Below are 14,585 nucleotides of genomic sequence, written 5' to 3' on the forward strand. Positions count from 1 at the left end.
CAATTACTCAAATAAAATAAAATAAACCTTTAAACATTTATCTTAACCCTTGAAACCTCTTCCAACTGCTTCTATAGGATCACATGTTCTAGAGGGACAGGCACATAATTCTTTTTTTAAAAAAAGATTTATTGTTATATATAAGTATACTGTAGCTGTCTTCAGACACACCAGAAGAGGGCGTCAGATCCCATTATAGATGATTGTGAGCCATCATGTGGTTGCTGGGAACTGAACTCAGAATCTCTGGAAGAGCAGTTGGTGCTCTTAACCACTGAGCCATCTCTCCAGAGCCCAGGCACAAAATTCTTAAGATTCTTAATATATGGCTCTCTATTATTTGAGGAAATATCTAAAAAGCACTTATCCCTCCTTATACATGTTTAACAGCATTTAGCTAATATTAAAGAAGATAATAAAATGTATAGTAGTCCATAAATGTAGATTGTAGTATTAATGATCACTCAGAAGAATTTAGAATTAGAATCTTTTCTGGACTAATGATCTAGCTGGGCTCCAGTAAGACGTAAGATAGTTATATGAATGAGTAAATCTGCTTACTTTTGTTTCTCCCAGAATTATCAAAAAAACAAAACAAAACAGTAAAATATTAGAAAAAGAACTTTCACCCGTCTAAGTTGGCTATAAAACAAAGGGGAAAAACCTAGCCTTGAAATAAATTGTTTACTTATTTTACTGAAAACACAATTTTCTACACAATTTCCCAATACAGATCGATGGCTATTAGGAAGGAATCTATTGCAGCAGTTCTTTTGAGTAGTTAGGAAAATGACTACTAATGAAATCAGACTTTCAGTGTACATTTACTATATTATTTGATAATTTATGAGCTACCACAGTTTTGCGGGATTGCTATCAGTGTGGTTATGCTAGAAAGATATTAGATACATTAAAAAAATTTAAATTAAAGAAAGACAACCCACGCCCAATAATATGCATTTAATGAAGAAACTCAACTGTGAGCCACCATGTGGTTGCTGGGAACTGAACTCAGAATCTCTGGAAGAGCAGTTGGTGCTCTTAACCGCTAAGCCATCTCTCCAGAGCCCAGGCACAAAATTCTTAAGATTCTTAATATATGGCTCTCTATTATTTGAGGAAATTATCTAAAAAGCACTTATCTCTCCTTATACATGTTTAACAGCAGGTATTAAATTTTTAGGTCTTTAAGTTCGAGGGATATGGCTCAGTGATGAATACTGGCTTCTTGGTATGATGATATGTGCTTCATCTTATTGTAGCTAGTTATGCTGTTTGCTTGATGTCCTTGGGAGGCCTGATCTCTCGTCTGTTGGGAACTGGGGAGTGGCTCTTGGGAAGATGTATATATACATATACAAATGTATGATATACATACACACATATATGATACACACACACATATACACACACACATATACATACACACATATGTATATATGTGTATGTGTCATAGCACATGGGAAACAAAGGCAGGCAAATCTCTGAGTTTGAGGCCAACTTGGTCTATAGAGTAAGTTCCAGGACAGCCACAGCCAAAGGTTACATAGAGAAACCCCATCTTAAAAACAAAAACAAAGACAAAAAAACAACCAACCAACCCGTCCCCCACTCCCACCCCCAAAAACCCTAAAGAGTACTGGCTGCTCTACAGAGGACCTGGGTTTGATTCCCAGCACCTACACAGTGGTTCACAAGGGTCTGTAACTCCAGTTTTAGAAGATCCAACACCTACTTCTGGCCTTTAGGCAAAACACCTACACACATGAAAAGGAAAAGGCCCACTACTATTTTGGGCAGGGGGATTAAGTTTTAGGATATTTACATGTTGTTCTTCTGTGTCTCTTTTCATTCATATCGAAGGAATATAGAGAATACATACAGCTTACAACATAACAACATTAGCTTACTGTCTTAACATTTCCCCATCCATTTTCTATGTTAGCTGATTTTCGTGTCCTAACTTTGGATATCCATGTGTAAAGGCAAAAGCCTCTCATAACCATGCTCACTACACACACACACACACACACACACACACACACACCACACCACACCACACACACAGCCAGAGGAAAATCAATGTCACGGTTATACTAACATTATATAATCACTGTCCACAGCTGAGCTACATGGCAGTCACCATAGGTAAGATGGGTATGGATGAGTCTGGAAGCAGTATTGAAATAATGACATTTATAACTAGAATGTTCTGACTTTAAAGACTGCTCCGCATGTCAAAATAATCTTAAAGGCCCCCAGTGAATAAAAGATAGAATGTGTACTAAGGAAAAAAGCATAACACCAAAGAATATTCCCAAGTTTGCTGATAGATAACTCAAGTATGCAGTTGATACACTTTCAAGAGACTGATGTTTGAATAAAGTAATGAATACTTCTAGCCTGCTCATTGAAAAGATGCCTATGTATATGTAATTGAAAACACTATCAAGCAGAAATTTTCTGACTTACAAATGTGGTGGCATGAATAATTCCTACTTAAGTTGAAAGGCTTACAAATCTGACTATAATGTTTTAAGCTATAAAGTGAGACTTTCCCAAATCTTTTTAAGGAGTCTCCAAAATTATGAACTGTGCTTTCCTCAGAATTATCACTACCAGCTTACATACAGGAAATGCAAGAAAGCCTTCTTCTTGAGGTTGTTTCCATCTGGTTGCTGTCTGCCCATTAGTATAATCATCTCCAGATTTTACTAAAGCACATGCGTCTGAATTCTGAGCTGTGAGAAAATTCCAATAGGCTTGTTTTCTTTTCTTTTTTTTTTTTTAAAAGATGTATTTATTTATTATATGTAAGTACACTATAGCTATCTTCAGACACCAGAAGAGGGTGTCAGATCTCTCTACGGATGATGGTTGTGACTCATCATGTGGGTACTGGGATTTGAACCTATGACTATTGGCAGAGCAGTCGGTGCTCTTAATTGGTGAGCCATCTCTCCAGTCCAGCTTGTTTTCTTTTAAGTTACATTCATATTTTCAATAATTTGAATGTTCAATTACATATCTTTTCCAGAAACAAACATAAGTGAATACTACTATAGCCATTAAAGTATTTTTAAATATATTAAGTAAAAACATAAGATATAGTTCTCTTCTATCATTGAAGTATTTTTCTCCAAAACATCAGCCCCCAAATGTAAACAAATGAACACTGTCCTCAAAAAAGCCCCCAAACCCACCACCATTGCAACAACAAAAAACTGGTCCACAACAGAATCAATACATACATACAAATACATGTTTAATTTATGTTTTTATGAAGACACAGTCTTGTAAAATATGTAAAATGTAAATAAAATGTCAAGATATATTTTATCCACCTTTACCAAGTTTTTGGGTAAATGAAGATTTCAATTTCATAAAATGAGGTGGAAGAAGAAACCAGGAGAAGCATCCTGGTTGCTGCCACTGAGGAATGCTGACATGCCAGATAGTAAAAATGCCTATTTTTTTTTAAATTAACTTTTCTGAGACAAGGTCTCACTATGAAGCCCCAGCTGGCTTTGAACTCACAGACTAGCCAGTTTCTGTCTCCCAAGTGCTGGGATTAAAGATGTGTACTGCTATAGCTAGTGTAGATACACACTTTTTATTGTCCTTTGTGGGATTTCATCTCTCTACAAGATTAAAAAAAAAAAAAAAGACAGTTGAATTTTAGTATCACAAAGCTCCTAAGACAAGAGCCAATACTTACACCAGAATGCGATCAACTCTTGGTCCATCCTGCCTCTGGAGGCTAATAGATGTGCTGTACACTTTCATTACTCCACGTTCTCAGTTCTGGGCTGGGGTTCTTATCCCCCTTTATAACTTGCAAGTAGTAAGTAGTGATGATGTGAAAGCTATTTATAGATGCTAACTAAACGATCTTCTATGTCCAGATGAACGCGGGACTGACTCATGTTTCTTAGAATATATTTTCCCATCACAGCCAAGGAAGCCAAATATTAATAATGAGTGGGAACCAGAAACAGATTTGATGAATGACACATGCACACGTAGAAAATTGTATTGTGGTATAATAAAGGTATTAGGTCAACAAAGGTTAATATTTAAAATACCAAACAACTTTATGATGACTAAACTGAAAAGTAAACATATAAAAGCCATGCCTAGTTTAAAGTTTAGAAGAGCATTATACAACTTAACAACGCTCACTACTCCTGATTTCTTCCTATAGAAGCAACTGAGTTTTAACTTTCTTGTACTTATCTCATGGTTCTGAACAGCAGTTTCTTTACAAATATCTATTCCTGACTTCTCATATTTAGATGTTACTCTTTTCCTACAATAATTAATTCCCATGATCTGGGTGGTTGGCAATGGGAATTAAACCTGGGGCCTCCATGAGCTCTATCCCTGCGCTGTACACTTTAGCCCGACCCCTCCTACTCTGACTGCCTCCTGATGTTCACTTCTCCTTTCCCCAGTAACATTTCACTCCAAGCTCATCCATCAGCTATTTTCCAAGGAAATTTCCTATTCGTATGCTAAACACTAACACGTTCCTTGGCTTTCCCCTTTCTTTTTCCCCATGTACCCCTACGTCACCCTGAGCTCCCCAGCAGAACTGCACACAACCCTTCATATGGTTACATGCGTCAAACGCTCTGGTTCCTTACTCACTCCTGCTTCCTTCAGAGAAACCATCAGGAGCTGGTCCCAAGCTATGCGTGAAGTTCTTTCAAGTTTAATTCCACTTTCCTTGGATCCCAACAATGTTAGATCATTTAATAGCTTTCTATGAAACTGTATAGAAAAGAAAACCTTTTCTTTCTTTCTTTCTTTCTTTCTTTCTTTCTTTCTTTCTTTCTTTCTTTCTTTCTTTCTTTCTCTCTCTCTCTCTCTCTCTCTCTCTCTCTCTCTCTCTCTCTCTCTCTCTCTTTCTTTCTTTCTTTCTTTCTTTCTTTCTTTCTTTCTTTCCCTGAGACAGGATTTCTCTGCATAGCCCCAGCTGTCCTGGAACTCACTCTATAGACCAGGCCTGCCTCAAACTCAGTAATCCTTCTGCCTCTGCCTCCCAAGTGCTGGGATTAAAGGCGTGGTAAGCCACTGCCCGGCTGGAAAATATTTTTTGAGACAGGGTTTCAAAATAAACAGATACTAAAGGTACTGGCCCATACTTAAGTTAGTACAAATATTTACTTATGTTTAAATACAAATATTTAAATACAAATATGTAAATGAGATATCAAAATACATTTCATTTAGCCTTGAATCTGGAATCATTATCTTTGGAATCTAAGTGTTCGGTTGACAGTACAGTTTTGTGCCACTGTCCCTGGCTGAGAAGACAGTTTAAATTGGGCTTCCTCACAGCATATGAACAGTGGGTACGTACAAAAAGAAAAGGATCGGGACTGGTGAGATGGCTTAGCAGTTAAGAGCACTGACTGTTCTTCCGAAGGTCAGGAGTTCAAATCCAGCAACCACATGGTGGCTTTCAACCATCTTAATGAGATCTGATGCCCTCTTCTGGTATGTCTGAAGACAGCTACAGTGTACTTACATATAATAATAAATAAATCTTAAAAAAAATATATCTTTGAGACGTAAATTCAAATTTTCATTAGAGGAAGCTTTACTTTAATGCCTTCCATATACGGCCATTAAGCACTGGAAATGTGGTTATTTAGAAAAGCAGTATGTTTTAAGTATAAAATAAACACTGAATTTTGATAAGAAAAATAGGATGTAAACTTTGCTAACATCTATGCTGTAGTTTTTAATTTAAATTTTATTTACATTGGTGTTCTGCCTCAATGTATGTCTGTATGAGGGTGTCATATCCACTGGAACTCGAATTACAGCTAGTTGTAAACTGCCATGTGGGTGCTGGGATTTGAACCAGGCCTCTGGAAGAATAATCTCTGCTCTTAACTGCTGAGCCCCCTACTTATGGTTTTTCAAGACAGGATTTCTCTCTGTCCCAGAACTCATTCTGTAGACCAGGCTAGCCTTGAACTCAGATTTGCCTGCCTCTGCCTTTGTCTCCTGAGTGCTTGAGGTCACTGCCCAGGGAAAACTGTCTTTCTAAAAAAGAACTATTTTCATTTTATGTGCATGGACAGGTGTTCTGCTTGCATGTATGTCTGGGCATCATATATGTACAGTGCCTGCGAGGAGCATAAACGAGCACTGAACCCCCAGCCTCATAAGAACTGAAGGTACAGACAGCTTTCAGATGCTATATGCGTGCCAGAAGTGCTCTTAGCCACTGAGTCATCCCTCCAACCCACGGAAACTATCTTCATGATTTCATAGTTCATACTGAAATGGTAAAGTGGTGTGTGTGTGTGTGTGTGTGTGTGTGTGTGTGTGTATGTGTGTTTTCTAATTAAGAAAAAACCAGCCAGGTGTGGTAGTGCATGCCTGTAATCCCAGCACTTGGGAGGCAGAGGCAGAGGCAGAGGCAGAGGCAGAGGCAGAGGCAGAGGCAGAGGCAGAGGCAGAGGCAGAGGCAGGCGGATTTCTGAGTTAGAGGCCAGCCTATCTACAGAGTGAGTTCCAGGACAGCCAGGACTACACAAAGAAACCCTGTCTTGAACCCCCCCCCCCCAAAAAAAAGAAAGAAAAAAAAAGAAAAAAACCACCCCTAAATGAGGTATTATGCACTTGATTTTAGCTAAAAGGCAGAGAATTATATTATATATAAAGTATATTATAATTTCAAGCATGCCTCTAGATTGTACTGAATTGATGGAGATAACGTTGCTAACTTTGCTTAACCAACATTATCCATAAACAGACTATCTTGTATTCTCCTACTAAACTCTATAAAACCTTGAGATCAGAGCCTTAAAGATTTTACTTAGCTAACACTTTCTAGTTAAAATGGTCATGTGAAAGTCATACTGGTCACAGATATTTAGCATAAAAGTGAGACTTAATGGGCTGGGGATGGCTCAGTTGGTTAAGTGCTTCCTGTGCAGGCAGGACTTGATTCAATACTCAGCACACAGGAAAACTCTGGGAATGGCACATGTCCATAATGGGGCCGAGGCTCCTGGGAGCTCTCCAGCCAGCCGGTGCAGCAGAACTGGCAAGCTCCAGGTTCAGTGAAAGACTGTCAAAAAGTAGTGTGGAAAGCAAATGAAGTCAGCAGTGTGCGCCTCTAACTTCTACATGCCTGGGTGTATACAGGTGCACGTGGGACACACACTCATACTGAAAAAAAGAGAAGGCTGACCGAAGGGAACAGACCGTAAGTCTTTTTTTTTTTTTTTTGGCTTTTTGGATTTGTTTTTTTTCGAGACAGGGTTTCTCTGTGTAGCCCTGGCTGTCCTCGAACTCAAAAATCCGCCTGCCTCTGCCTCCCAAAGTGCTGGGATTACAGGCGTGTGCCACCACCGCCCAGCAAGTCTTTTTAATATAGTCTTAGTCACAAGTACGCTGTTTACAAAAAAAGCAGACAGAATGAAAGTCATAGTTTCAAAGAACTAAAGAACATGATGTGTTGTCAGGTCCTTTTGGTCTGCTGTAAACCAGAAAGTATATAAACATATGGATTTACCTTCTCTGGATTTCCAACTCTTCTTGAGATGGGCCATTTTGAACTTGAGCAGGTAGCTGTGAATTTTGTCTAGGCAATGTTGGCCCTATAAAGAGGAAACATTGCAGATGAATATTACCATTCTACTAAGCTGAATGGAGGAAATTAAACCACGAGAACAACATAAAACCATCACATATTAAAAAAAATGCATCTTCTTTTCATCTAGCAAAATAAAATATAAGCTTTATATAAACACACAGCAAATGAAAGACTGCAACATAATGCTGTCATCATCTCCAGAAGGCTTACTTCAAACAAATGGAAACACCAACAATAAGGGAAAAATAAACATTTATATATGAAGAGCTGGTAAAACAAGTGTTCAATGAGCATCTGCATAGGCGCCTGAGCTTGACATTTTCTAAGACAATGAGACATTTTGTTTGGGGTAATTATTCATGAGGTGGTGAGGAAAAACTTAAATGAAAAATCAGAATTTAAAAACTCACCTAAATAGAACACTGGAAATGAAAAACAGGAGAGAGAGAGCATGAGAACCTCATACTAGACTGGAGTATGCTAATGCAATCATCAAACTTGCCCACCTGAGCTGCCATTTTTGTTTAATGACATGGCATTTCCAGTACTGGTCAAACACACACTGGCTGAACTTCCATATACTGTATTAACCTACTTAGCTGAATATTTAATGTTTAGGTCATCTTAACTTTTCATTTGGGGTAAGAAAGGCAGAGGGTTGAGCGGAGACCCTGTGTTTACACAAACATGAACTGCCATGAGAAACCACTGACCATCCATCCATTCATTCCCAACATCCACAGATAATGCAGACCCATCGTTAGCATCTTAAGACTGTCACTGAATTATGGGAAATCTTACTGCCACAGGATATAAAAATTAAGTGAGATCCTTTTTGCACCTAGTATAACATAATGAGATGACCAATCTAAGGTTAAGGTAGAGCAACCTTGAAATCTACAACACTAAAAGCAAGAAAGTAAAGACCGTTTCTTTGCACCCTGAGAAGCATTCCCTCTGACTTCTCAGAGTTTGGAGAGCACTACTATAAAGTACATCAGTGCTGTGTGTACTAGAACATGCTACCGTGCTCTGAGTGAAGATCATGAAAGCGGCTATCCCCTAGTGGAGCAGATCCACAGCTGGAAGCAAAGGTTCATCAGGGTGTGAGAGAGCACTGGCCCCTCCCAGTATGGAAAAGCAAGAATATGATCTGAACTTACCTACTAAACTTTTCATTTCTTTACATAATTTTATATTAGTCATTTAATTTGCACTCTAATGACAAATTAGATGACAACTGCAGCAATGTATTTCATTAGATATAAGCCTAATACTTTGAGAACCAAAAGAAACTATAAAAATCAATCCCATGTAATTAATAAGAAAAAACAAAAATGTTTTAAAAGTAAACACATATATAAATGTTTACATAAATGAAAATATAACTGTTGTTTAACAGAATGTTTGGAAAATTAACACAATGACGTTTTGAAAAACACTGCCATACCTGGCTATAGATTAATGTCTACTATTTTATAGAGAAAAAAGCCTTTCAGAAAAAGGTAGAGAGATGTATGAGTTGGGAGGACAAATTTAAGAACCTATAAAATTGTTAGGAGTATAATTTATATATTTGTAATTATATTTTATATTTCATTTTAAAACTACAAAATAAAAGCATTTGGTAAAACCAACATAAAAGATCATTATGGCTCAGTTAAAAAAATAATGTCTGAGAGTTTAAATGAAAACTTCAGCCAGTATCAGCTGGAAGTCAGGAATCTAAGTTTCATGCTCACATCTAGAGAAGGCATTGTATCTCCATCATCCTATTAGTGAATTAAATCTGTTTTTAGCTGAAATCTATATATTCAAGTCAAAGATATTAAATTTTCAACTTTATCTTATTGATCTTATTAAACAATTTTGTATGTTTTTAATCTAGCTCTGTGCCTAGCATGGTAGTATATGCCTGTAGTCTCAGCATTTGGGAGGCAACTACAGGAGAATTTTGAGGTCAGGGTCACCGGAACACTTAACACACTCTCAACAAAACAAAACTACCAAAAAGCCCCTAAGAATCCTGATGTGACTCATAAAACAAACTGAATGTGAAAATTCACTAGTTTATTCCTACCACATAAAAAGGAAAACGTCAACGAATCCTTTACAATGAGAATTCCGATCTAAGAATGAACTCTTACAATTCTTTGCTACACAGCTCTATGATGACAAGCCATTTGTCTATCCGGGCATCCTTAAACCCCTCTTTGGTGTTTTGTGACATCGACATTTAATCTGCTTATTTTCTTTTTCTTCTTTACCAATATTGCCAAACTGTAAAAACCCTGCATCCTGAAATACATATGCAATTAAATGTAATTATAAAATACTATAATTATTAGATAAAAATTCTGGGCAAATTATAAAGTAGAGGTATACAATTACATTTTCCTTCTCATCAAACATTTCAATGGGATATAAAATTGGTGAGTTGTATCACAGGTATTATGAAACAACAGAAAGCAGAAACTAAGGCTGGGCAAGGCCAGCAGCAGCTCTATTTTCTGGAATATATATACTATTTTTTCAAACGGGCCATATCCAAACCAAGTATCTGTCTTCTCATAAAATATAAAATAGGTGCTTTCATAATCACCTCAATGAGTAAATGACAGTATTTTAGCATACATGGTTTATAGGTTATCAGTTATCTTTGTGAGGAGGGGGCAGGGGAGAGAAATGACCGAGGTGCAGAAATGGGTGCTGCTGCTCTAGCTCTCTGCCGGAGTCGCCTGACAACCAGACCATGGCTGGTCCTAATCTGCCCAGGCTAGACAATGCAAAGCAAAGTTTGTGAATTACTGTTCCTAATAAAGACAATGTAGCAATGTTGCTGAACGCATTCTATAAATTTGATATGAACTTCTCTCCAATAAGAATGACATTTCAGTCTTGCCTTTCAATTCTGAGTCTTGGTTAAAGCACATTTCACTTACTTTCCTCATTTTAATTCTCACAAGTCTAGGTAACAATTAGCCACAGACTATTTTAAAACACAGGACTACAAGACAAGTAGGTGCTGTTATATACAATACAGTTAAACTTAAATTTAGCAATCAGATGGAAGACTTTGTATATAAATAAGAGGCCTTTATAAAGGAAATCTGTTTTAAACCTGGCATTTTACGTTTTAAATCTGGCATTTTACGTTTTAAACACTCCCCTTTGTTAATATGGTCAATTACTCACTCTTTCCTCTTTAAACTGGGCAAGCTATCACTCTACTCGTGGATCTCAGCCTTAAAAGCACAGTTACAATATCAAGTACATTTTCAAAATGAGCTGGAGAGATATAAAATCACACAACTATCAATGATTGCTCATAGAACCCCAGGATAAGACCAGAGATAAAGTTACTGATACTAAGCAATCTGCAGTGGGGGGTTGGAGTCTGGGGGAGAGGAGGAGAGATTTATAACAAGTCATAAAATAAGTACTCACTGCTGTAACCATCAGCTGCAGCAGATCAAAATGTAACTTATGTAACCATGAGATATATTAGAATTTTCCTTTTTTTCTTATTATGACATGCTTATCTAATCCAAGCATATCAACTTAAAAGCCAGAAACTGTATCAACAATACTGAGAAAACACACCAACAACTCTGAGTTACATGGAAAAAGTATACACACTAGCTGAACTATTAATTCAAAATTTTTGTAGGATACCACTTTAAAATTTTCTCTCATAGTCTAGTCAAGGTATGAGTCAAAAGTGTATATGTGAATCAAAAAAAAAATTAAAATAATTAAGAAAGACTTCATTTTGAAATTTAGGTTTCCAAAATAGGAAATTTCAGAATCAAATAGAAAAACGAATTCAAACAATATATATTTACATACTAATCTATATAAAAAAAATCTCCCTGTGCAAAAGTTTATATATACATATAAGAAACATATATATGTATATATATATATATCTATGTATGCATATAAAATGACTGACCAGTTCTAACATGGAGTAGCTAAGTGATATACCTAATTTATTCATGCAAATAATACATGTATATACACACATGTATATTTATTAGAGTGAACATGATAGAAAACAATCCACAATATTAAATTTACTTCTAAGTCACAGAAACCCAGGCTACCAAATAAAGCTTGTTGTCCTCTGAAACCAATCCACTGAAAGAGTGAGCTTCAGTCTGCCTTTATAATACGCACATCTAGAACTAAGATAAACAGAGCTCCTTCCCAACAAGGCACATTTACATTACTCAAGTCATATGAAAAATGCATACCTTTTTCTTCTACATTACATCAGATGTCTGTTCCCAAAGAAACTTATAATAAATTAAAAAAATAACAACTTCTCTCATTTTTATTGGAAGAGGTAAAAAATATTTTAAGACTCTATTTCTAGTTATCTTCAGGAGTGAGCCAACTCAAAGGCTAACCCAAAGCAACCTACAGGAACACAATGACTATCACAACACAAAGCAGAAGCTTGCTTCATAGCTCAAATACCACGAACCAGACTATGGCCCAAAGAAACAAAAGTTATGGATATGTGCAAGGAGTATGTACCACAGCTTGAAAAAGTAATGTAAACATAATGTTGCTTACCACAGAAAATACATCGCAAATTAGTGCTGTCCTGGGTAGCAGTAACCTTGCTCTGGGCTGCAACAGACACCTCGGTGTTAGAAGCTTCGAAGGACAATAGGGCCATCTGAAGAACTTCACATTAACTAAAAGTTGCTTTGAAATGTTCAAAATGTATTTATTTATACATGCGTCCTATCTAAATCCTCATTCAGGAAACGTTATGATTTTATAGCTTAAATATTTCCTGAGTTATACAATCAAAGAATGCAATCTGCATTTTAAGACTGTATTTTTTAGAACATTAGTGAAAATGAAGTATAGAAAGTTAAGATACATAGCCAACAGAATTAATTTCATGAGGTCTACCCGCCCATTTAGGAGAACTATAGTCAAAAAAAGTTCAGGGGAAATACTTAAAGATTCATTTAATTAAGATTGCTTATTTATACCAGCTGGAAAAAGAAAACCAGAAATCTATAAATAAAAAGCTATACATATATGTGTATATATCCACTGATATGAAATTGATTTATACTTAACAATAAGGTTAAGAAGGTTTACAGACACATTTTATTACTATTTCCCCTATATATAACAATATTCTTGACAAAATGAATTAATAAAAATTCTGTGTTGCCACAACAACCAGACATTTAACCTACATGATCTATATTAAAATTTAGTTTATCAATGAAATAAGTTCATAAATTCATTTTAAGAAAAAAAACTCAAAGAGAAAGTGGTGATTTCTGACAAGAGAAATGCTTTATCCAAGATCAAGGTATTACTCAAACTTGGGATGAGAAAAATTTTTCCTTATTATTAATAACATGCAAAAGGTACATCTATAATAATTTTTCAGGAAACCCTTTTTAACAAGGAAATATTTTCTTTTCTTATGGGTACTAAAAAAACAGTTAATGGCTAAAATACATGTTGGTTTAAGGAAGACCATATGAAAGCAAACAAGACAGCACTTTAGATTTACCTAAAAGTATATTCTTTAAGATAACGCCTACTAACTAAAAAGTTTTAGTAAAATCAGAATCAAACCAATTTATAGTCAAAGGATTATCTTAATAAAATAGGTCATAAATAAAACTTTTCACCACTTTTAGCAATAGACAACATCCAATTAAATCTTAGTTTAAACTATTAAACAGTAGGTATTTTAGATACCAGTAAAATAACTGATAAGGCCAATTTTGCTAAGTATTTCCACCCACCCACTCACCTATCAGGAAAGATGCATGCACACAGGATACTTAGAGCAGTTAACATAACCACGGCCACTCAGGGCGGCCTCAACAAGCTAACGACATCATGCTACAGGAGACAAACATTCTAGAAAAAATTATGATAGTAGATTTTAAATGTATACTCCTTTATAAAAATACGTTTCACTGGTATTTATAAATGCGTTCCTTTAATCCTTTAATCAAACAGGAAAACACACAAGGAAAATTAAAAGGAAAAACTTACATGAAAACCCTGAGAAAGTATCTTGCTTCTGACAGCAAAGAAGCTGCCCCATCCCATGAGCAATCATTTCAGCAGAAAGTCACCTGACAAGCGTCAGAATGCAGGCAGTGGTGCCACTGCAGGAGACTCACCCTTCCACCCAAGAACTCACAGCCTCTCTCGCAACTCAACTACTAAGCAGGATCCTGCATCTGCTGTCCCTAAGCATCTTCTTTCCGGTGACTTTTACTTCTGTTATCAAGCTAAACATTGATTTATTTTCTGATAGGGTTGCTTGAATTCTACTGCAGTTTGCATTTCCCGAAGAAGACAGTAAATTATTCATTCCATCATATGCATAAGGCTAGCCAATTCCTGCTCACTGTTGAGGCTATTAACTCTTTCTTTATTCAACTTGAGAAGACCAATTATACAGGTAAATTCAGTATTAATTAGTAATGCTAGTATTAAATACTAGCAATTATCTATAAAAAACACTACTTTTTAAGAAAGCCATACTATAGAAGCTTAGTTAGGGTTAAGAGAACCAAGAATGTAAATTTTAACATCTTTATTATATTTCTGGAAGTAATATAACATTCTTGATAACTACTTTGGCCTCTGATCTTGTTGCAGGTGTTTGTATCTTAATTTAATTTGCAAAACAGTCACCCTTCAGGCCCACTACTGTTACTATTCTTTACCACTTGACTTTTTTAAAAAACAAGGAAATGAAGACTTTGTTTAAGTGAGGTTATCAGTGGTGGAAAATGACAGACTTTTCAGCTTTGTTCCTTCCCTGTCACTGCATTTTATTATTATATATCATTACTACAGCAGACTTCTAGAGCATTTGTACTTTAAAAAATATTTACTTAATTTCTGTTATTAGCTATTAATCATCTCCAGGAAATTTGTAAAAGGAACATTGTCCATCTCTGAA

General features: G+C 36.1%; 1 protein-coding gene across 4 annotated transcripts in view; it reads right to left on the reverse strand.

Annotated features, from left to right (window-relative positions):
• Enah (ENAH actin regulator) overlaps window positions 1-14,585 on the reverse strand; it is a 122,494-nt gene that overhangs the window by 21,935 nt on the left and 85,974 nt on the right. For 3 of the 4 annotated variants that reach the window (XM_052200338.1, XM_052200340.1, XM_052200339.1), the window contains exon 4: window positions 7,538-7,622. In XM_052200338.1, coding sequence (XP_052056298.1) covers window positions 7,538-7,622 — 85 coding nt within the window. Of the gene's footprint in view, window positions 1-7,537; window positions 7,623-12,199; window positions 12,257-14,585 lie in introns of all 4 variants that reach the window. The other variant, XM_052200341.1, reaches the window with a different exon arrangement.

This window comes from Apodemus sylvaticus, chromosome 12 (genome assembly GCF_947179515.1).
Source record: "Apodemus sylvaticus chromosome 12, mApoSyl1.1, whole genome shotgun sequence".
Classification (NCBI taxonomy): Eukaryota; Metazoa; Chordata; class Mammalia; order Rodentia; family Muridae; genus Apodemus; species Apodemus sylvaticus.